This window comes from Benincasa hispida, chromosome 11, assembly GCF_027475165.1.
Source record: "Benincasa hispida cultivar pf3 chromosome 11, pf3_genome.v1.1, whole genome shotgun sequence".
Classification (NCBI taxonomy): Eukaryota; Viridiplantae; Streptophyta; class Magnoliopsida; order Cucurbitales; family Cucurbitaceae; genus Benincasa; species Benincasa hispida.
This window is the reverse complement of record NC_143488.1, coordinates 28,103,184-28,128,228: the sequence shown is the minus strand read 5'-3', so window position 1 is coordinate 28,128,228 and position 25,045 is coordinate 28,103,184. Positions and strand designations below refer to the sequence as shown.

Below are 25,045 nucleotides of genomic sequence, written 5' to 3'. Positions count from 1 at the left end.
CACTAAAATGACCAGTACTCCCCTATTAACTCATGACTTTCAAATGCGGTGGTGGTAGCTCTATTTCATTTAATAAAAATGGGCCAATGTTGAACTAAAAAGCTATTCTACAAACGGTAATGCTGACAAATGAGAAAACTGGCTTCTCTTCTTCTATTTCCTTCTCGCATGCAATCTCCTATAATTTAAATATACCAAACCATGTCATGCACAAATATTATGCTTCTCTTCACTGTTGGAACATAGAGACCCTACATCTGGAATTCAGAAAGGCTAGGGGAGCCTAGAACTTCATCCCCATAGGCCATATCAATAAACCTTGAGGTTATTTTCTGTCAGAAGTCTAGAGGATATGTATACAAAAGAGAAACAATGTGATTTTGTCTTCTATTAATCAGCTTGGAACAGACTGACATGCCTATGAACATGAGATTCGGTTTAAATTAATGAAGAAATAATGGAGTTAGAAAAAAAAGGGTATTTGTACAAACAAACTTCCCATCTACTTTGGTTCGCTTTCGTTGAGCTTCCTTTTCAGGTCATTGAGAGCATTGACGACTTCTGAATCAAGATTATGCTTTAACAGTTTCCCTTGGAAAGATGTTGATCTGAAAAAAAATATAATAAAGAAAGAAAGAAAGCAGGAGATTTACAGTAGTTGCTACCACTCTTCTTATTGAACGATTTGCTAAAGAATGCAGAATACATTCCAAGTCTGTAAATGAGTTGAAGTGAGGTCAATTTTACGCTATCATACAATAACACAGTATTGTTGATCCCTCGAATTAGAGGGTAGGGGAAATTTTAAAGGTTTGTTATGCATAAGGTCCAAGGCAATCTTATGCAATTTAAATGATCCAGTAAGACAATGGTTCATCTTGCAGGATGGGAAAGTAGGGCTTTTGCCACTTGGGGGATGGAAATAATATAAGATAATTTATCGGATGTAAGAAGAAAGATCACTAACTCGAGAGAAATACAGAGAATTGAAAAGGCAACACTCAAAAGCATCTCACAGTAGATATAGAAATATAAATTTGTATCATATTGGTTAAAATATAGTTTTGGTACCTTGTTTCATTGGTCAATGAAAATCAAAAAGTGCTAGTTTAATCACTAAAGTTTTAATGAGTTATGTAGTCAAAAGGTGACCACTCATTTTCTAGTAGTCGGATATCTACCATCTTAATCATCTCATAAATCTTCAAATTTCTTTCTTGCTTCTCTAACGATTGGACACACGTAAACCTTTTCTTTCCTCATTTCTATGCTAGTGATTTATAGAATGTCCACTAGGTTTTCATCTTATAAAAACTATAAAATTGATTCAAACTTGAGGGGCTAGTATCAAATTTTAAAACTTCAGAGACCAAATATAAAATTGGAGATTTTAGGGGTCAACACCAACTATTGTACTCTACTTTTGAACTTTAGACACCAAATTAGAAACTGGAGCAGATTTTATGGGTTGACACTAACCTATTATAATCTATCTGCATAAATACGCAAAATTTGCATCTGGAGGAGTCATACCTGTGTTCTTGCAACATCATTTCAACCTCCTTTTTTGATGCTTTAATCTACACTCACATAAATAAAATGTAAACTATAAGGTGCCATATATCACTAGTATTACCGTGTTCATTCAGAAAAAAGTAAAGCCATCCACATCTTCTCATTGTGCAAAAACTGAAAGCCTAGTTTTTATATGTATTCTCTCTTTATATAACTTCTTTAAAAAAAATGAAAGAATATAGGAAGATACAAAAAAACCAAGCCTACAAAAAGGGAGCCCAACTAAAGGAAGAGACTCGAGCTACACAAAATAGTGCCTACAAAGTAATTACAAAAGATCTTCGAAATCGAAAGCTAGAGGAAAACATTAAATCTAACGAGGGACCACACATCATTGGGATCATCCTCCAACCCTTTAAACACTATTTCACCTACTCCCAAAGATTCCGTAATAAAGCACACCCCCTAGCAACCCATAGAAAGCAACCCTTCTCCAACCAAAGCAAATGAAGGAGGAACTCCCCCAAGCATATAACAAGTATCCTGTGCGAAGCTAGCGAGAAACCAAACATTTGAAAGAAACAATTCCACAAAGTTCTCACGAACTCAAATCTCCAAAGAATGTGATCCAGGTCTTCCTCCTCTGCCAATAGAGATTGCAACAAAATGGGCCAACCAACAAGGGCAACTTCCACACAAGCCCGATTCATAGTGTTTGCTCTTCCATGTAAAACTTTCCAAGTATATAACTTAATTTTCCTAGGAACTTAATCCTCCAGAGACCAGAAAAAACCAACTCACCTGAGCGAGAAGGGTCCAACAAACTACAAAAGAAGGATTTGCACGAGAATACCTTCAATGGGTTGGGACCCCACACACAAATATCCCGTTGCCCAAGTCTAAAAACAAATACCTCAAGCATGGACAAAGGAGAGGCCTCCACCGTTGCTTCCTTACTGAACAAAAAACGGCAAAACCCGAACAAAAAGAAAATGGAACTCCCCTACCAAACTAAAAAGTTGGACAACATACAATTTTTAAAGGACGACAAATGAAAGAGACGTGGAAAAACTAAGCAAGGGGACTATCTTCCATCCAGAAAAACTAGGCAAGGGGTCTATCTTCCATCCACTGATCTTGACAAAAGTACAATATCCTTCCCCTCCCCCACCACAAAATGAGTCAAAGGAGAGAAAGAAGAGAGCTCCTTAGAAATATCCTTCCATAAATTCAGGCAAGTGTCTTTAACCCCAAGCAACATCCATTCAAAAGGGTGAGGACCGAACTATAAGCAATGATCCTATGCCATAAAGAGTTGGGCTCAAGGGAGAAACGGCATAGCCATTTGGCTAACAGAGCTTCATTACAAATCCTTACATTGCTAACTTCTAACCCCCAAGGAAACTAACCTCTCAATGGCCTCCCATCTAACCAAGTGTGACTCTTTTCCATCATCTAACCCTTGCCCAAGGAAATTATGCATAAGCTTCTTAATACTCTTACATACCTCCCTTGGAGCTCTAAAAAGGAAAAAGTAATAAATAAGGATACCACGTGAGCGAACCAAAATCAATCTACCAACTTTGGAGAAAAAGTATTGTTTCCATGAGGCCAACCTTTTCTAATCTTTCTCCCACACTGGGTTCCAAAAAGAAATGGATTTAGGACTACTCCCAAGGGAAGACCAAGGTAAAGGAACCAACTTCACAACCTAACAATATTGTCCACCTCTAAATCTTTTTCTCATCACAATTGAGCCTCATAACCTTTCATTTCTAGAGGAACAGAAAATAGAATCATCGGCGTATTGAAGGTGGGAAAGAGTCACAATCTCCTTTCCAATCTCCAAAGGATGAAGGATTTTACCAAATTTTGAAAATCACTCCTTTCTTATTGGCACTATAATCCTCCATTGTCTCATTAGCAACAAGTGCATAATCAAAATCTATCTTCCCACAACAAAAACGCTCTCCATAAATGACTACTTTTTTACTTTTGTCGAAAAAGGGTTTGTTTGACCTAGGGGTTTATTTGTAATTTCCTAGGGGTTTATTTGTAATTTACTTATGGGCCTAGGGCTTACTATCTATCTATTTATTTGAGCTATAACTTAATAATAAGATTCAATCGTGGTTTTTTTTCTCCTTGGCTTAAGGTTTTCCACGTAAATCAGTCTTGTGTTTCTCTTCTTCTATTTTTATTTTTATCATGGTATCAGAGCACGGAGACGAAACCCTAGCCACCATTGATGAGTCTCCTTCGACGACAAATTTTGAGATGGCTGACACAATTAAGAAAGCTATCCAACAATACCTAGAGACTGTCTTACCTCGCCTCCTCCAACAAATGAGTGCCGGTGGACAGATCGGGTCTCGCCCAAATGTGAGCGATGCCCAGCCACCCTTCAACCGCAGACCAGCCGACATCTCAAGTGTAGATAGTGATCGGCGAACAGATCCAGCCTTGTTCGGTGTTCGGCCAGGTCCAGTCGTAGCCCAGACGGTGTTCGGCGACTATTCAGATCTGTTGACGACGATCAGACCTACCGATTGGCCGGGAACCTTCGCGCACAGCAGGCCGGTCGATCTCCCAGAAGTTTTCGCACAACCCAGACAAGAGCTCCCAACCGCCACGACTCCGGATGAACTTCCAGCCGCGACTTCGGACCCTAGGGCAGTCGACCACACCGGGTTGCGTGACCAATCGACGGCGTTTTCTGACTAGCAACCTCCAGGGGTAGGACGACTGATCCTCTCTGACTGCAGTGACGCCAGTCCGGTTGTTTTTCCGGCGAACTCTCCGGCCGGTCTGACCGGGGCATGTTCTGATGAGATTAAAAGCAGGTTTGTTTTCCTCCAGCAACAGCTCGCTGAATTTGGGTCGATTCTTGGTACAAACTCAAAAATGGTTCAACCGGAATCGTCAAATTTACAGCTAGGCTCTAAGAATCCGGTAAACTCTTTCCATTCTTTACCTGTTACAAATTTATTATCTGGATTAATAAGACACTCTGCAGGGATTATAATTGGAGAAAAGTTGAATGACAAAAATTATTTTTTATGGTCTTAATCTATACGAATGGCTCTGGAAGGAAGACAGAAATTTGGCTATCTAATTGGGGAGATAGCCAAACCTGAACCCGGTAGTCCCCACGAGCGTCTTTGGAGAGCAGAAGATTCATCGCTACGATCAATTCTGGTGAGTAGCATGGAATCTCAAATTGGCAAACCATTACTTTATACAGCGACTGCCAAAGAGATCTGGGATGCAGTACAGCAGTTGTATTCGCAGAAGCAGAATGCATCCCACCTATATACCTTACGCAAACAAATTCATGAATGTAAGCAAGGAGCTATGGACGTCACGTCATACTTCAACAAATTGTCCTTGTTATGGCAAGAAATGGACTTATGCCGTGAGATTGTCTGGAGATGTATATATGATGGAACGCAGTATTCCAAACTTAAGGAAGTTGATCGAGTGTACGATTTTCTGGCGGGGTTAAATCCAAAATATGACGGTGTTTGCAACAGGATTTTGGGTCGACGCCCTACACCATCACTAAGGGAGGTGTGCTCTGAAATACGCCTCGAAGAAGACAGATCTAAGGCCATGAATATTTCAGTTGTTATGTCTCCTGAGGCTGCAGCTTTTGCCACCAAGTCATCTGGATCAGATAGTGACAAGAAACCTCCACCTATCTGTGAGCACTGCAAAAAACCATGGCACACGAAAGACCAGTGTTGGAAGCTTCATGGGAAACCTCAAAATTACAAACGACGCCAGTCACAGGACAAGACTGGTTCTGGACGTGCTCTGGCCAACGACTCGGCAAATGACAAGACTTTGACTCCGCCTCAAGTTGACAGTCAAAGTAACTTAAGTGTTGTTGGGATCAGTGCAATTGCACACTCAGGTACGACTCAGTCTTTTGGCTTTATTAGCATTAATTGGTAAACAGCCTTGGATTGTGGATTCTAGAGCAACAGACCATCTGACCGGGTCTTCTGATCATTTTATCTCATATCACCCGAGTGCCGGCAATGAAAAAATTAGAATCGCCGATGGCTCCTTTGCCCCTGTCGTAGGGAAAGGACATCTATCTCCGTTTGATGGTTTAATATTGCGTGATGTGCTGCATGTTCCTAAAATTTTGTATAACTTACTATCTGTTAGTAAAATTACAAGGGACTTGAACTGTCAGACTGTTTTCTCACTCGACATTGTTTTGTTTCAGGATCTGGGCTCGGGGACGACGATTGGTACTGCCCGGCACGATAGGGGGCTCTATTTCCTGACTGATGAAACTTCCTTTAAGGATGGTTATAGGACTAGTCTTGTTTCTTTGAATTTCTCTGTTGTTGAAACTGATTTTATGTTATGGCATTACCGTCTGGGACATCCCAGTTTTCAATATATGAAGTACCTTTTTCCGCATTTATTTCATAATATTAATATGTCATCCTTATAGTGTGATGTGTGTATCCGGGCTAAACAAAGTCGTGTTTCGTTTCACTCTCAACCTTACAAGCCGTCCAAACTATTCAGTCTTATCCATAGTGATGTCTGGGGTCCCTCACCTACCACTACCTCTACAGGCAAACGGTGATTTGTCACCTTTATTGACAATCACACCAGAGTGACCTGGGTCTTCCTTTTGACCAATAAGTCTGAGGTGTCCTCCGTTTTCCAACAATTTTATGCGACCGTCGAAACCCAGTTCAACACAAAAATTGCCATTTTACGGAGTGACAACAGGCGTGAATTCATTAATAACTTATTCCGGGACTTCCTAGTATCTAAAGGAATCATCCATCAAAGCTCGTGTGCCTATACTCCCCAGCAAAACGAAGTTGCCGAGAGGAAAAATAGACATCTGGTAGAGGTCGCCCGTTTCCTTATGATATCTACCTCTCTTCCTTTCTATTTGTGGGGTGATGCTATCCTCACTGCAGCCCACCTTGTCAACCGCATGCCTTCCCGTGTCTTGTCCTACCATACTCCTCTTGAATGTTTCAAAGAATTGTATCCCAACACCCGGTTAATTCCTGACGTACCTCTGCGGGTGTTTGGGTGTGTTGTCTTTGTCCATATCCATGGTCCTAATCGTACAAAATTCACTCCTCGTGCCCAAAAATGTATCTTTGTTGGGTATCCTCTCCATCAACGTGGGTATAAGTGTTATCATCCCTCGTCTCGGAAATACTTTGTGTCTATGGATGTCACCTTCCTTGAGGATCAACCGTTTTTTCCCGTTAGTCCTCTTCAGGGGGAATGTCCTGGTGAAGAGACTAACTGGTCCTCGTACTCTATCCCCCTAGAGATGTCGGCTGAACCTGAACATCCTAACCCTGTTCTTCCTAGTCCTGTTCTTCCCACTAATCAAGTCCCTTAGATAACCTACTACAGGAAGAATCTCAGGAAGGAAACAGTGCCGCCTGTCGCCTCTCCGGCTCCAGTTCATGAGTCTGACTCGATCTCAGTTCCAGGTATGAATATCCCTGTTTGTGATATTGATGATTGTGTTGAGACTGATAATTGTAGAATGGATAGAGATGTAGAGATTGATGCAGATAATGAGAAAATAGAGGGAACTGAGGAGGATGGAGAAACTAATGGAAAAGACAACACAGAAGAAATAACTTTAGAAAACGAGAATAGTGGAAGGGAAGGTGATTGTGTGGGAAATCCTTCTGCCAAAAGATCCATAGATCAGACGACTGACTGCAGTAAGGAACGTGGAGAAGAGGAGAACCGTGATGCGTCTCTTGATCTTCCAATTGCCTTGAGAAAAGGGACTAGGTCATGTACAAAGTTTTCTATACATAGTTACATGACATATAGTAACCTATCTTCTGAGTTCAAGGCTCTTACTACTAGTCTAGATACGGTAATGGTTCAAAGTACTATACAAGTTGCCATGAAAACTCCCGAGTGGAGGGCTGCAGTTATGGAAGACATAAGAGCCCTAGAGAAAAATGGAACATAGGAACAGGTTACTTTTCCTGAGGGGCACAAGACGGTTGGATGTAAATGGGTATTTACTGTCAAGTACAAATCCGATGGCTCGATTGACAGATATAAGGCGAGACTGGTTGCCAAAGGCTTTACCCAGACCTTTGGTATTGATTACTCTGAGACATTTTCTCCTGTGGCCAAACTCAATACGATCCGGGTGCTATTATCTGTTGCTATTAATAAAGATTGGCCTTTGCACTAGTTGGATGTGAAGAATGCGTTTCTTAATGGAGAACTCGAAGAAGTCTATATGAACCCTCCACCCGGCTTCGAACACCAGTTTAACCATCGGGTTTGTAGATTGAAGAAGTCTCTTTATGGGTTGAAACAATCACCAAGAGCCTGGTTTGACAGATTCACCACATTTGTTAAAGCTCAGGGGTATGATCAGGGGCACTCAGGCCACACGTTGTTCACAAAAAGGTCGAATTCAGGAAAGACTTCAGTACTTATTGTGTATGTAGATAACATTGTTCTGACGGATGATGATATTGATGAAATCATAAGACTTAAAACGAAGATGGCTGAAGAATTTGAAATTAAAGATCTGGGAAAATTGCGATACTTTCTTGGGATGGAGGTGGCCCAATCGAAAGAAGGTATATCTGTATCACAACGAAAGTATACTCTAGATCTCCTCAAAGAAATAGGAATGATTGGGTGTAAACATGTAGACATCCCTGCAGAGTATAATGTCAAACTGAGTAATGTTAATAATGGAGCTCCGTTAGCAAAGAAAGATATCAGCGATTAGTCGGGAAGTTGATATATTTATCTCACACGATACCTGATATATCATATGCCATGAGTGTTGTTAGTCAGTTCATGCAAGCTCCCTATGAAGAACATATGACAGCAGTTGAACGCATCTCACGGTATTTAAAGGGCACTCCTGATAAAGGTCTTCTGTTCAGGAAGTCTAGTAAACGTGGTATAGAAGCATATACAGATTCGGACTGGGCTGGATCTGCTGTTGATAGAAAGTCTATGTCTGGATATTGTACGTTTGTCTGAGGCAATCTGGTCACTTGGAGAAGTAAGAAACAGGGAGTGGTTGCCAGGAGTAGTGCAAAAGCCGAATACAGGGTCATGTGTTTGGGGATATGTGAAGAGATCTGGTTGAAGAAAGTATTAACAGATCTTCGACAAGACGGTGAGCTTCCAATGAAGTTGTTTTGCGACAATAAAGCAGCAATAAGTATTGCCAACAATCCAGTCCAGCATGATAGGACTAAACATGTCAAGATTGACAGACATTTCATTAAAGAAAGATTGGACAATGGGAGCATATGTATTCCCTACATCCCTTCAAATCAGCAGATTGCAGATGTCCTTACAAAGGGGCTGTTAAGACAGAGTTTTGATTACTATGTCAGCAAGTTGAGTCTGATCGATATTTACGCCCCAACTTGAGGGGGAGTGTCGAAAAAGGGTTTGTTTGCCCTAGGGGTTTATTTGTAATTTACTTATGGGCCTAGGGCTTCCTATCTGTCTATTTATTTGAGCAGTCTTTCTGTATTTCAGTGTAACTTAATAATAAGATTCAATCGTGGTTTTTTTTCTCCCTGATCTAGGGTTTTCCACGTAAATCAGTCTTGTGTTTCTCTTCTTCTATTTTTATTTTTATCAACTTTTAACCAGATAGAATGAATTAAAAGTAAGTTTGCCACATAATTGCACAAATAACTCGTGAGCCAGATTCTTGAGAAGAGATAATTGGTAAAGAATTCATTTACCATCGAACATAACAAGTAAAGAATAATAAAGGTAGGCTGTTCCAGAATGAAATGTAGTCTATTCCACGTGAAGCTCTATAGTAGATGTTCATACAACAATCCAAATATAGGTATTTAAAACATTGTCCACCATTAAACAAATATACAAAAAATTATGTATGACCTAAATGTCAACTAGGTAAGGTCAGCCTCGTTACAATATTGCAAGGAGAACAGGTTGAGTCCAAACCTTTGGGCACACCTTTTAGGCGTGAACCATCACTTGCAGTGCGCCTCATGTTAACAACAATGTTGGACAATCTATTTACCATTGGTCAAAATTTTAAAAAAAAAAAAAAAAATTAGGAGTTCCAAGCCTCTTTTATTATCGAGGGCTTCATCTTGGGTTATCCCTTGTTCTTTCTTCTTTTGTGCCCCTCATTGAGAGAATTGCAACTTAAGAAATAGAACTCTTCTCTTTCCATAGAGATAGATTGAGAATTCACATGTGTATGTGAATTCAGGTCACTAATCCGTAATAGAAAAGAAAGGATAAAATGGCATAAAAAATAACAAAGTGAATTATAAATTCATTTCATCTGAATAGAGAAAACAAGAACAAAAAAATATATATATTGAAGCATAATGTCTATAATATACTTAACTAAAGACGGTGGTGTCCTAGAATCAACGTTTACATGGGAATAAGAACATATGTTTTTTTACCATGTTATCATTATGCACCAAATAAAATTAGACTTTTCTCACCTCAGAAACTAATGCCTTGCAACTCCAAATAAAGGCTCCCTGAAAATTAAGTAACAGAATACAGCCTTTTCAGCCATAAAATATTGGTCGAAACAACCAAAAGTTATATATGCAAACTTACATGATTTAACCATCCCAACTAAACACTTTAAAGGAAAAAAATTAAAAATAATAAAGATGATTAAAAAAAACAAAAAACAAACTAAACTTGAAATACAGGAGTAAATCAAAACCATATAGCTGAAAAGAAAGCATAGTGAAGCAATATACTCCGTTCCAATACTGGAGCAGCAATGTAATACTAATAACCATGAGTGTCAGACAAACTTATGATGGGTGCCCAAAAAATTATGAGAATGTTTAATTAATATCTCAACTAGGTGACTAGCATGGTTGGATCAATGCCCTCAAGGTCATCCAAATTTAGAGCATGCCACTTTAGACCACGAGACAAATCAATAATAGCCTTTAGGAAAATGTACATTTTTGTCCCCAAGTTTTGGATTTAGTTTTTATTTAATCTCTAAATTTCAAAATATTACACATTTAGTTCTTAAGTTTTGAGTTTGATTTCAATTTAGTCTCTAAGTTTCAAAATATTACAATTTTGTCCTTGAAATTTGAATTTTGTTTCAATTTGGTCCCTATGTTTCAAGATTTACACTTTTAACTTCGATTATTCACTAAATACTTATTTTCTGTCTTTAGTATTAATTTATGTTAATAAATTGAAAATCATTAAAAGAATTATAATTAATTAAGTTTCACTATTTTTTTTTTCATTTTTAAAATCAAATTCAAAATTTCATTTCATAATTATTTTTAATTAATTAATAGAAATTGACCACAATGAGTGAAAGAAATATTTAATGAAAAATTGAGGTTAAAAATGTAAAATCTTGAAACCCAAGGACCAAATTGATACAAAACTCAAATCTCAATAGTAAAATTATAACACTTTGAAACTTAGGGACTAAATTGAAACAAAATACAATAAGGACCAAATGTATAACATTTGAAGACTTAGGGACCAAATAGAAACTATACCCAAAATCTAGGGACCAAAAAGATATTTTTTTTTCCTAGCCTTTATTTATTCATTCTATCTCTCACTTTCGGATAAGGACAATCCTTGATGGTTTACATTAGAGCAACAACTAAAACTTCTAAATCAGAAATTCACTTAAGAAAACAATCTCGTGCGAATAAAAACAAAATAAATATAAAAATTAACAAATACCCAAAGATAACAATCTAAGTAACCGCAGAGGAGAAATCCTTAAAGGATCAGACCACAAATTCTTCCATGTCATGAATCAATTTCATTAGAAGATTAAAGATAAAAATAATATACTCTGACCATATCTGCAAAAGTTAATGCATAATACAGTGAGGCCCAAACAATGAGGAGATCATACTGCTCCATGGGCTGCATGCTGCTGACAGACATCAGAAGTCACTACCCAAACTTTGGGGCATCCATCCTCCTTCAGGGCTACAACCTGCAACTCCAAAGAGATGTAGATTTATAAGGAAAATCACAGGAGTTTCAAAATTTAAGATCAACGAAATCAAGCATGTAGTACAGATAAAGTTCAAGAACCAAAACAGTAGTAAAGCAACAAGCTAACAGCAAATCATAGACGTGACTTAATAATAAATTGATACAAGTTGTTTTTCATTCACATTGCGTTCCAAATGAAAAAGTGATACCATGGAATCAATAATCTGACATTGCCAAAAGTGAAGGACCGGCAAACATCTATATATATTACAAATTGAAATCCGCATCCATAAGTTTTCTTGACAAGAATGATATCTCTGCAACCCTTGCTTCCCAGCAAAATGCTTCTAGCTGATTCATTTTTTATTTGGACATGTGCTTTACTTATAAGTCTAGCAGAGACACGTGCATAGAGAAGTACATTTTATTCTATTGATTTTTACCAGTGTTACAAGATCTTATTCATGAAGCCTAATCTTACCTCTGTTTCAATCCATGTATCTGCACACGACTCACCTGAATAAACCACATCGATTCTGCAAGAACAATTCTACCATTTTAAAAGCCTTAAGTGAAAATTTATTAATTTTCTATTGAACTGATTTGACTGCTAAGTATGCAGACTGCAGAGTAACAAGCCACGTCAAACAATAAAGGTCTGAAAGAGTGAGCTGGACATAAAAGAGACCTTACATAACATGAGGTATAGCATAATTCAATTCTTATGATAAATGCTTATTTTCCAAGGGTAAACATATTCAGCACACATCAAAGGACACCCTCAGAGTATTATTTTTTTTATTAAATATAAAAAAGGAAAATTCTATATTCTTTTAAATTAAGCAAATTTGAAATATCAAACTCAAAACAATCAGCAAGAAAAACACTGAAACTTTTTCATAATATGATGTAAAAATAAAAGTTTGAAAATACATTTTTTTTATGCGTTGAAAGTTTCCATGGTTCTGGACACCATTAGATGAGCCCTCAGTGGGACTTGCCCCGACAGGAAACTGGAAATGCCCATCAAGAAGTTCCTCAGAAAGACTTCAGGCCCCATTGATATGAGACCATGAATATTATTACATCCCAGGAAAAAAAAAATGATAGAATCTAACAATTTTCATTGGGAAAAAAAATAAAAGAATATAAATACAAGGACATACAAAAAAAACAAGCCCACCAAAACACACCTTCGAAAGGAAGGGATTCCAACTAAGTAAAATGTTACCAAGGAATAATTACAAAAAAAAACTTTGATACCGAAACCCAAAGCGACACATGAAACCTCACTAGGTACCACACCTCACAAGAGTCCCTATCCCTACCTTTGAACACTCTATTGTTCCCTAAAAAACAGGGACACTTTAATTTAGCTAGCGTGTGTCGGACACTCCGACATTCTGACCCTTGTTGGACACATATCAAAACTCGTTAGTGCAACTGCAATAGATATGTTAGACACTAGTTGTACAAAGCCAAAATAGGACCAACATTTGGAAGACATGCATCAAACTCTTCTTACATATACTAAGTCAACAGATATGACAAAAATAATAAAATTTGAGAGCAACATATCGAATTAATTTTTTAAGCATAGAAATAAATAAACTCATTAACTTTAAGTTTCCTTCTGGTTTAAAAATGATATATATGTTAAAAATATATGTTTTAATAAATGTGTTATTGGCGTGTCCGTGTCCAAAATTTTAAAAAAATGACGTATCGCCATGTCAGTGTTGTGTCATATCTGTGTCTTGTATCCGTATTTGTGCTTCTTAGATTATTCCTCTCCCCCTAAATATCTCAACATTGTACACACCCTTGCAAACCACAAAAAATGGCTTTTCTCTCTAAAAAACGGATGGAGGAGGAATTTCCATGAAAGCACCTCCACACCGCCCTTGCATACTGACAATTCCAAAGAAGATGATCTAGGTCTTCTACCACCTTCTGATAAGAATATAGTAGAAAGGCCCCATTAGCGAAGTCATCTTCCTAGCAAGCCTGACTAAAGTGTTTACCGGACCGAGCAAAACTTGCCAAGTGAAGAACCTGATTTTCTTAGGTATATTAATCCTCCAAACCACATTAAAAGCTGATCCCCTACCAGGGGAGGGATCCAACAACCTGAAGAAGGATTTACATGAGAATCCTTCACTAGGATTAGGACTCCAAACACAAATCTCTCTCCTCCCAACTCCAAAAGTGCACTCATCCAATAAAGAAAGATGAAAGGCCACCTCCATCGTTTCCCTATTGGACAAATGACTACGAAACCTAAAAGAAAAAGACACAGAGTTCCCAGACCATATCAAGAGATCAGAGACTGACTGATTTTTGAAGGAAGACAAATGATAAAGATGAGAAAAGGTAGAGCAAAGAGGACTATCCCCCACCCATTGATCGGTTGGGATTTTGGCAAGTTATTAGAATTGAAGAATCCCACATCGGTTAAATTGAAAAATAGGGATGAGTTCCAAGTCTATAAAAGGAGTCCATGCCTTTAGTTTTCAGTCATCCCACTTAGAAACACTTTAAGCTTAATGTGCTAATTTTTAATTAAATGACTTTTGTATTCTCTAGTTCGAGAGTGGGAAAAAGGTGAGAGTAGTCAAAAGCTTTGAGAGAGTGCTATTGTAATTGGGGTCAGGAGAGAATTATTCTAATTTTGTGTGATTGTAGGGGTGTACACAGGTTGGGTTGGTTAGGGTTAGGGGTCTTTTTGGGCCAACCCAAAGATTCGAGTTGGTCAAACTTCTAACCTTGTCGGTTCTGTACAAGGGGCTAACTCAACCCAACCCAACCCAAATATTCTCGGGTTGGGTCACTGGGTTGTGATTTTTTTTTCCCTTCTTCTTAAAGATCATGATGAACTACTGATGGAGAGAAGAACGGAAAACAATTAGAGCTTAAAATTACATCTTTAATTTCTCCAAAACTTGGAAATTGAAGTAATAAATCACTAATTAAAACATGATGTATATGAGTTGGAAAAAAGAAAGAAAAAGAAGAAGTCCAAGATTATTAAATTTCCTCAGGGTAAATATATAAATTCGTACACAAAAATACTTTCCATGCAGAGAAGCTAAACCCAAAGAATCGATAGAAACATCGAAACTTAAATCCATCCCCATTAGTACCGGTTAATCAAAATCATACTAAGCAAGGATCAAATAGTAGAGTCAACGAGAAAGAATCTGACATATTAAGAGGCAGAAAGGAGGATGGTGATTGAAAAGCTTAAAGGTAATAAAGGATGTTCAGTGCTTACTTCTCAATGGTTGCATGTATACTTGCAACTACTATGAGACTGTGAAAGATTAAAAAGGAGATCGACAAAGATTGAGAAGGCAATCAACGCATCACCAAGAGTCTGAGAGAGTTTGAGAGGGAGACGAGACTTGATGAGAGATTGAGAGGGAAACGAACTGAGATTGGGAGGGAGACGTAGAGAATCAAACGAGAGGGAGATGGGTGTTTGAGGACTAGGCGGTGCTTAGTGAAGCCCGACAATAAAGGATGTTCAGTGCTTACTTCTCAACGGTTGCATGTAAATTTGCAGCTACTGTGAGACCGTGAGAGATTGAGATGGAGATCGATAGAGATTGAGAAGGAAATCGATGCATCACCAAGAGTCTGAGAGAGTTTGAGAGGAAAATGAGACTTGATGAGAGATTGAGAGGGAAATGAACTGAGATTGGGAAGAGGACACAGAGAATCAAACGAGAGGTAGATGGGCGTTTAAGAGCTAGCGGTGCTTAGTGAAGCCCTAAAGTTGGTAATATACATGTATGTACATGTGTGTGTATGTTTTTAATAAATTATAAAAAATTATTATTATTATTATTATTATTATTATTATTATTATTATTATTAATGTTTGGGTCGAGTTGGGTCAACCTAGACAGGAAAATGGTGAGCCCAAAAACCAACCCGATTTTCAATTTTTCAAAAATTATAACCTGATCCAACCTTTACCGTTTGGATTTGGTAGTCCAGATTGGTCAGGTTATCGAGTTTTTTGAACCTCTATGTGATTGTGACAATTTTCTAGATTGTGGATTTTTTTTGGTCCGTGGTTTTTCTACGAGTTAAGAGTTTTCGATGTAAATTCTTATGTTCAAAGTTTTTATTGCTTTCTTTTAATTTCTCTGCTATTTTTCTACTCTTTCCTTCCATAGGAGTGGAAGGTTTTTCCCAACAAATGGTATCAGAGCGTTAAATTCATAGTTCCTTGAATTTCTAGGTATGCTCTGTGGTTGCAGCAGTGTCTAACATTACATGTCAAAAAAGAATTCTTGAAACAAGTTGCAGTATTGTGAACCGTGTTGGTTGTTCATTATTTGTTGTTTTGCTAGGAAGAGAAGCAGATATGTCAAGCTTTATGAATTCAGTAAAGTTTGATGTAGAGAAATTTGATAGAAGGATCAAGTCCGGCTTGTGGCAAGTGCAAGTCAATGATGTACTCATACAAGCTAGGTTACACAAGGCCTTGAATGGAAGACCATATAGTGGTACTTCTAAAGAGTTAAGCGGTAATGGTGGTCCAAAAAAGTTCAGTCGCGATTCCAGTAAAGGTTCTAAGAAGTCTAGCATGAGTGATGAAGATTTAGAGGAAATTGATTTGAGAACTACAAGTGCAATCAGGTTAAATTTGGCTAAAAATGTTCTAGCAAATGTACATGGAATTGATAGCCAAAAGGCTTTAGGGGAAGCTTGAAGCAATATATTGGGCATAGAGTATCTCAAATCAATTGTACCTGAAGGAGCAATTCCACACGTTGCGAGTGGTCGAAGGTACAAAAATCTCAGATCATTTAGGTATTTTTAATGGCATCGCTTCTGAGCTAGAGGTGAAAGGAGTGAAGATTTGATGAAGATAAGACACTCAGACTCATCTGGTCACTTCCTCGTTCTTATGAACATATGAAACCAATCTTGATGTACAAGAAGGAAACTTTAGATTTTGTTGAGACTACTGGTGAACTTTTGTCAGAAGAAAGAAGACTGAAGGGTAAGGGACATATTTCACAAGAGGATTCGGTACTAGTAGCTAGCAAGTGGAAAAAGAAAGAGTTCCTATAAAAAAAAGGTTTGTTAGGAATGTGGACAATTTGGACACATGAAAAGTCCTAGTAGAGCAGATTTGTCAAAAAGCTCTAAGTCAGATGCTAATATTGTCTCCATCGTCACAGAAGACAATTTCTTCCATTGAAGCAAAGCAATATTCATCCTTGTGGTATGTGCACTTTACTATGATAGAGGATGTGATGTTAGCAGTTCCACAAATTTGCGCACAGACATTGACTCGGCGTTTATGTAAGGTGTGTGGTAGAAGTTATGTCGATGGTTGAAGGACTTCCAAGTGAGCCAAATAAGTGAAAGTTGCACCATAAATATTAGCAAGGTTTATCAAAATGCGACGAAAAAAAAATCTTGGGAGGTGGTATTCCAAGTGGCCTACTTTTTATGATAGGGTAGGTTATAATTCCCTAACTTGAGAATTATGATCGTTGGTAAAGACAATGGATATAGCAGAAGATGTGGATTCTTTAAATATCTTGCCAAGATGGAATTTGTTGAGAGTTGGGTAAGTTATTGGAATTGAAGAATCCCACGTCAGTTAAATTGAAGAATGGGGATAGGTTCCAAGCCTATAAAAGGAGTCCATGCCCTTGGTTTTCATTTGTCCCAGCTAGAAATACTTTAAGCATAGTGTGCTAACTCTAATTAAATTCCTTTTGTATTTTTTAGTTTGAAAGTGGGAAAAATGTGTGAGCTCTGGTTTGTCCGTAGTCATTGCTGAACAGAATCGGTAAAATAAGGTGATATTTTCATTTTTCTTTCACATCAAAAGGGTTTTCCATGTATACTTCGTGTGCGTTATTTGTTTTTAGTCTCCCAAAATTTTATGGTCTATTGTTGGTTGATTGTTTTGGAGGTGATCCTAGTGAGCTGTTGATATTCTTTCAATTATCTCCACAATGGTATAAGATTATCCACTTCGGGCATAAATCCTCATGGCATTATTTTTTGTTTCTCCCCAAAAGGCCCCATACCATTGGAGATAGTTGTCTTCCCTTATAAACTCATAATCATCCTCTTATTTAACCAATGTGGGATGTTGATCGCATTCCCGACAATCCTTCCCTTGAACAAAGTACCACATAGCCTCCCCCTCAAATAGTCCTCCATCTGTCTAACTTTTATCTAGGCTTACTCCTCTTCACGGAAACACCCTGCCTATCTAGTAGAGTTCAACCACGGATCACACTATGACTACTTTCGAGGCTCCATACATCTTCGTTTGGCACTTGAGGATTCTACCAGCATGGTTAAGTCAGGGGCATGGCTCTGATACCACTTGTTAGGAAAAACCTTCCACTTCTACCGTAGGAAAAAACAGAAAAATAATAGAGAAATTAAAAGAAAACAATAAAAACTGAGACCACAATAATTTACATGGAAAACTCCCAACTCAGAAAAAAACCACGGACCAGAAAAAATTCACTATGAGAAAAATTGTTACAATCACGCAGAATAATTCTCTCTCCCGACCCCAATTACAATAGCACTCTCTCAAATATTTTTACTACTCACACCTTTTTCCCACTCTCAAACTAAAGAATACAAAAGAAATTTAATTAGAGTTAGCACACTAAGCTTAAAGTGTGTCTAACTGGGACGACTAAAAACCATGGGCATCAACACCTTTTATAGGCTTGGAGCCCATCCCCATTCTTCAATTTAACCAATGTGGGATTCTTCAGTTCTAATAACTCGTCAAAATCCTAAAAAATTCAACCTTGGCAAGATATTTAAAGAATCTACATCTTCTATTACATCTATTGTCTTCACCGACAATCATAATTCTCAAGTTAGAGAACTATAACCTACTCCACCATGAAAAATAGACCACCTTGAATACCACCTCCCAAGATTTTCCTTTTTCGTCACATGCCGAAAAACGTTGTTGATATTTATGGTGCAACTTCCACCTACTTGGCTCACCTGGAAGTCCTTCAGCCATTAACATAACTTCCACCACACACCTTGCATGATCGCCAAGTCAATGCCCATGCACTAATTTGTGGAACCGCTAATATCACATCCTCTATCATGGTAAAGCGAACATACCACGAGGATGAATATTGTCTTGCTTCAATGGAAGAAATTGTCATCTGTCGTGATGATGGAGACAACGTTTGCATCCGACTTGAAGCTTTTTGACAAACTTGCTCTGTTAAGACAATCCTTTTTCATGTGTTCAGATTGTCCACATTCCCACCAAACCTTTTTTCCACGAACTCTTTCTTCTTCTTCACTTGCTAGCTACCAGTACTAAATCCTCTTGTGAAATATGCCTCTCACGCTTTAGTCTTCTTTCCTCGGACAAAAGTTTACCAACCACCTCAGCAAAATCTAAAGTTTTCTTCCCGTACATCAAGATTGGCTTCATGTGTTCGTAAGAATGAGAAATGACCAGTTGAGTGTAAGCGTCTTATCTTCATTTTCTATATTCACTCTTATCACTTGCAGCTTAGAAACAATGTCATAGAGAATACCTAAATGATCCAAGACTTCCACTATTCATAATGTGTGAAACTGCTCCTTCAGGTACAACCGATTTGAGATACTTTGTGCCTAAACATTGCTTCATGCTTCTCCTAAAACCCTTTGGCTATCAAAATTTCATGCACATTTGCTAGAACATTTTTAGTCAAATTTAACCTAGTTGCACTTCCAGCTCTCAAATCTATTTCCTCCTAGTCTTCATCGCTCTTACTAGACTTCTTAGAACCTTTACTGGAGTCGCTGTTGGACTCTTTTGGACCACCATCACCGTTCCACTCTTTAGAAGTACCACTATTTGGTCTTCCCTTCAAGGCCTTGTGTAACCCAGCTTGTATCAGCACATCGTTGACTTACACTTGCTACAAGCCGAAGTTGATCCTTCCATCAAATTTCTCCACATCAAACTTTACTGAACTCGTAAAACTTGACATATCTGGTTCTCTTCCTAGCAAAACAACAAATAGTGAACAACCAACACTATTCACAATACCGTAGCCCGTTTCAAGAATTCTTTTCTAATGTGGAACGTCGGGCTCTGCGACAACCACAAAGCATACTTAGAAATTCAAGAAACTACAAATCTAACGCTCTGATACCACTTGTTAGAGACCACAGACCACCAGATATCTCCACAATGATATGATACTGTCCACTTTGGGCATAAACTCTCATGATTTTGCTTTTGATTCCACCACAAAAGGCAGCATACCATTAGAGATAGTTGTCCTCTCTTATAAACCCATGATCATTCCCTTATTTAACCAATGTGGAAAACACCTCCCACTTCTACCATAGAAAATAGCAGAAAAATAATAGATAAATTAGAAGAACACAATAAAAACTAAAAACACAAGAATTTACATGGAAAACTCCCAATTCGGAGAAAAACCACAGACAAAAATAAATCCACCTTGTGAAAAATTGCTACAATCACATAGAATAATTCTCTCTCAATCTCAATTTCAAGAACTCTCAAAAATTTTATATTACTCACACATTTTTCCCACTCTCAAACTAGAGAATACATAAAAAGAATTTAACTAAAGTTAGCACACTCAAGCTTTAAGTGTTTCTAACTGAGATGACTTCAAACTAGAGGCATAGGCTCCTTTTATAATGGTAGAAGCTCATCACTTCTTCAATTTTTCCAATATGGGACAAACTGTACTTCTAATATATTGCCAAAAACTCACTTCAGTAATAGTATTTTTAGACATATGGTTTCTATTGGATTCGAAATGTTCGTTTTGGGGTATGATGAGGATGCTATGGGTGTGTCAACCTAGTTGAGATAGCCAAGTGCATCTGTTGATCCCTAGTTCTTATTTTTAGTAGTTTCTTGTAATTCGAGTATTAGTCTCTTTTTATTTCATCAATGAAAAGTGGTGTTTCCTTCTAAAAAAAATATATATTGCCAAAAACACAACAAATTCCACCTTAGCACAATATTTGAAGAATCCATAGCTTCTGCAACATCTATTGTCTTCACTGACAATTATAATTCTCAAGTTAGAGAACTATAATCTACTCCACCATGAAAAGTAGACCACTTGGAATACCACCTCTCAAAACTTTCCTTTTTCGTCACATGCCGTAAACCTTGTTGATATTTATGGTGCAACTTCCACCAACTTGGCTCACCTGGAAGTCCTTAGCATCGACATAACTTCTACCACACACCTTGCATAACCGCCAAGTCAATGCCCATGTGCAAACTTGTGGAACTGTTAACATCACAACCTCTATCATGGTAAAGCGAACATACCACGAAGATGAATATTGTCTTACTTCAATGGAAGAGAATGCCATCTTCCGTGAAAATGGAGACAACGTTAGCATCTGACTCAGAGCTTTTTGACAAACCTACTCTGTTTTTCATGTGCTCAGAATATCCGTATTCTCAATAGCCTATCTTCTGCTCGAAAGACTCTATTCCTTGAACCTCTGCTGGAATCACTCTGGAATTGCACTAGAACACCACCACCGCTTAACTTGCACTTGTGTAACCCTGATTGTATTAACACATCTTTGACTTGCATTTGCCACAAGTTGAAGTATTCCATCAAATTTCTCCACATCAAATTTTACTGGACTCATAAAGTTTGACATATCTGCTTCACTTCCTAGCAAAACAGAAAATAGTAAACAACTCGCATTATTCACAAATACCACACCCTGTTTCAAGAATTCTTTTCTGATGTGGAAGTTCAGACAATGTTGCAACCACAAAGCATACTCGGAAATTCAAGAAACTACGAACCTAAAGCTTTGATACCACTTGTTGAGAAAAACCTCCCACTTCTACTGTAGGAAAGAGCCGAAAAATGATAGAAATTAAAAGAAAGCAATAAAAATTGAGAACCCAAGAATTTACATGAAAAACTCCTAACTCGGGGAAAAACCATGGACCAGAAAAAATCTACTATGTGAAAAATTGTTACAATCACACAAAATAACTTTATCTCCCGAACCCAATTACAAAAACACTCTCTCAAAGCTTATATACTACTCACACCCTTTTACCACTCTCAAACTAGAGAATACATAAAGGGAATTTAACTAAAGTTAGTACACTCGAGCTTAAAGTGTTTCTAACTGGGATGACTTGAATCTAGAGGCATGGGCTCCTTTTATAGTGGTAGGAGCTCATCACTTTCTTTTTAATTTTTCCAATGTGGGACAAACGACTAATATTTTGCCAAAAACTCAACACTAGAAAAACATTTCCTTACCATCCCCCACCATACAAGGAACCAGATGAGAAAAAGAAAGAAAATTTTCATAGCTCTTGGTGTGCGTATGCTATATCCTCATCCTCTTGGTCACCAAGAGGTCTGAAGTCTTAAACTGAAAGTGTTTCTTGTTTAAACTTCCAGCTCAGAACTGAAAAGAGTAATGAAAACTTCAAGCCACAAATCATCCTTTTTTAAGTCATCTTTTTAAGGCATTGAATTCTAATTTGTCTGAAACCATCTAAATATATTTACCCTTAACTTACTAAATAAATATGAACCATCTTGTGTCATCGTGTGCATTGAAACTTTTAAGGAAAAATGACCTAAGCAAGAAGATAAGGGGCTATTTCACCCTTTCTTCAAAGTTCTAGCTGAAATTGGTCAAAGGCTGTTTCTAATGCTGCAGAAAAGCTGGGTTATGTTTCATCAACCATCTACACGAAACATATCATCCATACAAATCCCTTTTTTCTTATGCCACTAATTCATCATCTCCCACTTGTTCTGCATCTTCAAATTTATTCATTTCCACGGTCATTAAGTATGCAAATAGCAACCATGGGAACCCCTAATCCCAAATGCATGTCTACTAGCAGCGGCAAAAGATTAGCAGCAAACTGAAGATTATATAGATTAACGAGGCTACATTTTAGATCATAAGAAGTACCCAGCAAAGTTTTCCTTGTGTGTTGGGAGTCCAGACAGCATCGCATCAAATACAACTACGACTTTGACCTCTGTAAATGTTGTAAGTATGTAATCAGGGACAATGGCAACTAAAAATCAAGTTCCCATAAAAATTGCTGAGCATCAAGGAAAATCTAAACTATTAACCTACAAGTCTATAACCCAAAGGTTCAGGCCTCGTTTTTTAGACGTTAAAGAAGGGGCAAACTGCAAACCTCTCAGCATACTGAACGTAATAAGCTCATCAATTAGCTTTTGGCGAGCTACGTCAAGTCTCCCATTCATAAAATGTTTCTTCAGTTTCACCCAGTAGCCACACACATTATAACCATCAACCAGCAAGACAGGGACTGCGTTGTCTATGCCCTGGTTTGTACTGTCAGGAAAATATAAGGCATTAAGAGCAGTATTTCTCCCAGCAACTTTTGGGTTATGTCATGGTTGAAAGACAAAATGTTATAAAAACTAGTTTGTCAATCAGAGATGTACTAGTAAAGAGCCAATGTGGGATCACGATAAAGCTCCGTATCTCCTGGGAGGTCCTCCTTCTCTACCTTCTTCTTCCGGTAACTAGTAGCAGGCTTAGGTGCGCCAGATTTCCTCTTTTGAAACTCCTACGAGTCTTTGTAATATGAGAGGCATCATAGATATCCGAATTTGCTGAAAAGGTTGCAGCAGAACCAAATAACATACCTTCCATAATTTCAGAAACTGCAAATTCTGCTTCAGATTTGACGTAATTCTCGGAGGAGGATCAGAAGCACCCTGCAGCCAGAAAGCCAGTTAGGTTTTGCACAAAATTATTCATCTATCCCATAACATAATCGAATTTTCACGCATTACTAGCAGAGGCTATCCACAAAAATGGCGGAACATTGTGATTAACAATAAGTAATGATATGAGAAACTTAGACTGCACATCATAACCAAGTAAATAAAGCATGTACAGACTACAGAAAGAGGACATCTCTCTGACCCGGCATGGCAGAAGACCTAGCAAGCTACTTCTAAAACAAAATTGAGCATTAAAAACGAAGTAGTTTGAAGCATAATCACCGATGAAGTTTGAGGCTGCCTTTTGCTCTTCGACACTACAAGCAGCTTCTTCTTCTTCTTCTTCTTCTTGGGAGAAAAGGAAGAAGAATAAGATGAGGGAGAGTAACTCAAGCCTGAAACCGTGTTCGCCGGTGACGATGAAAACAGTTTCACTGATCCAATCACCTCCATGAATTCAAGTTGAAGAAAAGATCTCCATGACAACAGAGACTTTCACTTTGCAAAAGGATTCATTCCGGTCCCTGCGATTCACATAGTAAGGGAAATTTTCTCTGATTAAGCTCCACCACCAATTGCTCCGTCTCAGCTTCTCGGCTTACACAGTTATTCTCTCTGCTTCTTCTCTCTGATTTTCGTACGGTTTTTGGTGAATGCAGGGAGACGATGGCTTGGCTGTCGCTAAAGCAGCCACACATCATTCTATTGTATTATTTTTTCTTACACTTTTCTTTTCTTTCTTTTTACTTTTTAGTCTAAATTATTATAATGTTTGTGTCAAAAATAGCTTCAAAAATATCCAGGAAAGAGTTCAAAATTTATTTTTTTTTTTAAGAAAGATATTGTAATTAAAGTATGAGAGGAGAATGGAATCTCAAATCACAAAGTTGATAGTAGGAATATTATATATACTCTTATTGGCAAAAAGGAAAGTGAATGGGACTATGGGCTCATTTGATAACATTCATGTTTTATGTTCAAAATTTATTTTTATATTAGTTTTAGATGAAAAATTATTACTCTTAATATATGAACAAAAATCATTAATACCTTGTTGCAAAAGTACTTCTAAACTTTCAAAATTTGTGTATTCTTACCTTAAAAAAGTTTAAAATATTCTAATCACTTATCTACACCTTATCGCCTCTATCTTCCTTTCCTTTCTCCCATACTTCAATCTATGACTTAACATTTCACTTTTTTTCTCTATTTTTTCTCTCCTACTCTCCTTGTAATTCATCTGTTTGACATTTGTTTAAGTATATAAATTATAACAAAAAAAAATAGAATAATAGAAGTACCAAGGGGACCTAAAACTTAAATGTTTTACCAAAGTTGTATGTTAGTAGTTTAGTTTGTATTAATAGCCAAATACATCATTTGGCTTTTTGTTGCTTTGATAAGTTTTAAGGATAGATTTTGATTTTAGTAGATTTCATTTTAGGCTCATGATCAAATCTTGAGTTTTAAATGAAAAATAAATCAATAAAAAGAAAAACGTGAAGAAGCCTAACAAGTGTTTAGGAAGAAAATCAACAAATAACCGAAAGAAAAGATTAATATATAACTGAAAGAAAATCAACTGCAAAAGCATAATTAATATATAACTAAATGATTTTAAATTTATAAATATGCAGGATAAAAAATTTAAATGAAAAATGAAGTTTCATATCAACAAACACTTCAAATATATAAGATTAAATTTGAGAAAAGAAGAAGTACGAATTGGTTTCCACCTAACTTACAACACA

At 37.5% G+C, this 25,045-nt stretch overlaps 1 protein-coding gene across 4 annotated transcripts; it reads right to left on the bottom strand.

Annotated features, from left to right (window-relative positions):
- Positions 1–207: 207 nt before the first annotated feature.
- On the bottom strand, positions 208–24,030 carry LOC120090531 (yacP-like NYN domain protein). 4 transcript variants are annotated; one of them, XM_090306790.1, is made up of 11 exons: positions 23,577–24,018; positions 23,214–23,285; positions 23,010–23,134; positions 22,736–22,896; positions 22,501–22,570; positions 12,454–12,567; positions 12,002–12,056; positions 11,435–11,518; positions 10,017–10,055; positions 1,534–1,580; positions 208–608 (listed from the first exon to the last, which is right to left on the bottom strand). In XM_090306790.1, the coding sequence occupies exons 1-11, from the start codon at positions 23,745–23,747 to the stop codon at positions 503–505; spliced, it is 1,044 nt and encodes a 347-aa protein (XP_090162916.1). In that variant the 5' UTR covers positions 23,748–24,018; the 3' UTR covers positions 208–502. The 4 variants fall into 4 exon arrangements, 2 of the variants coding, with proteins under 2 accessions (XP_090162916.1, XP_038904183.1); XR_016524463.1 differs by having other exon boundaries at positions 264–608; positions 11,371–11,518; XR_016524462.1 differs by having other exon boundaries at positions 264–608; positions 11,377–11,518.
- Positions 24,031–25,045: the final 1,015 nt, after the last annotated feature.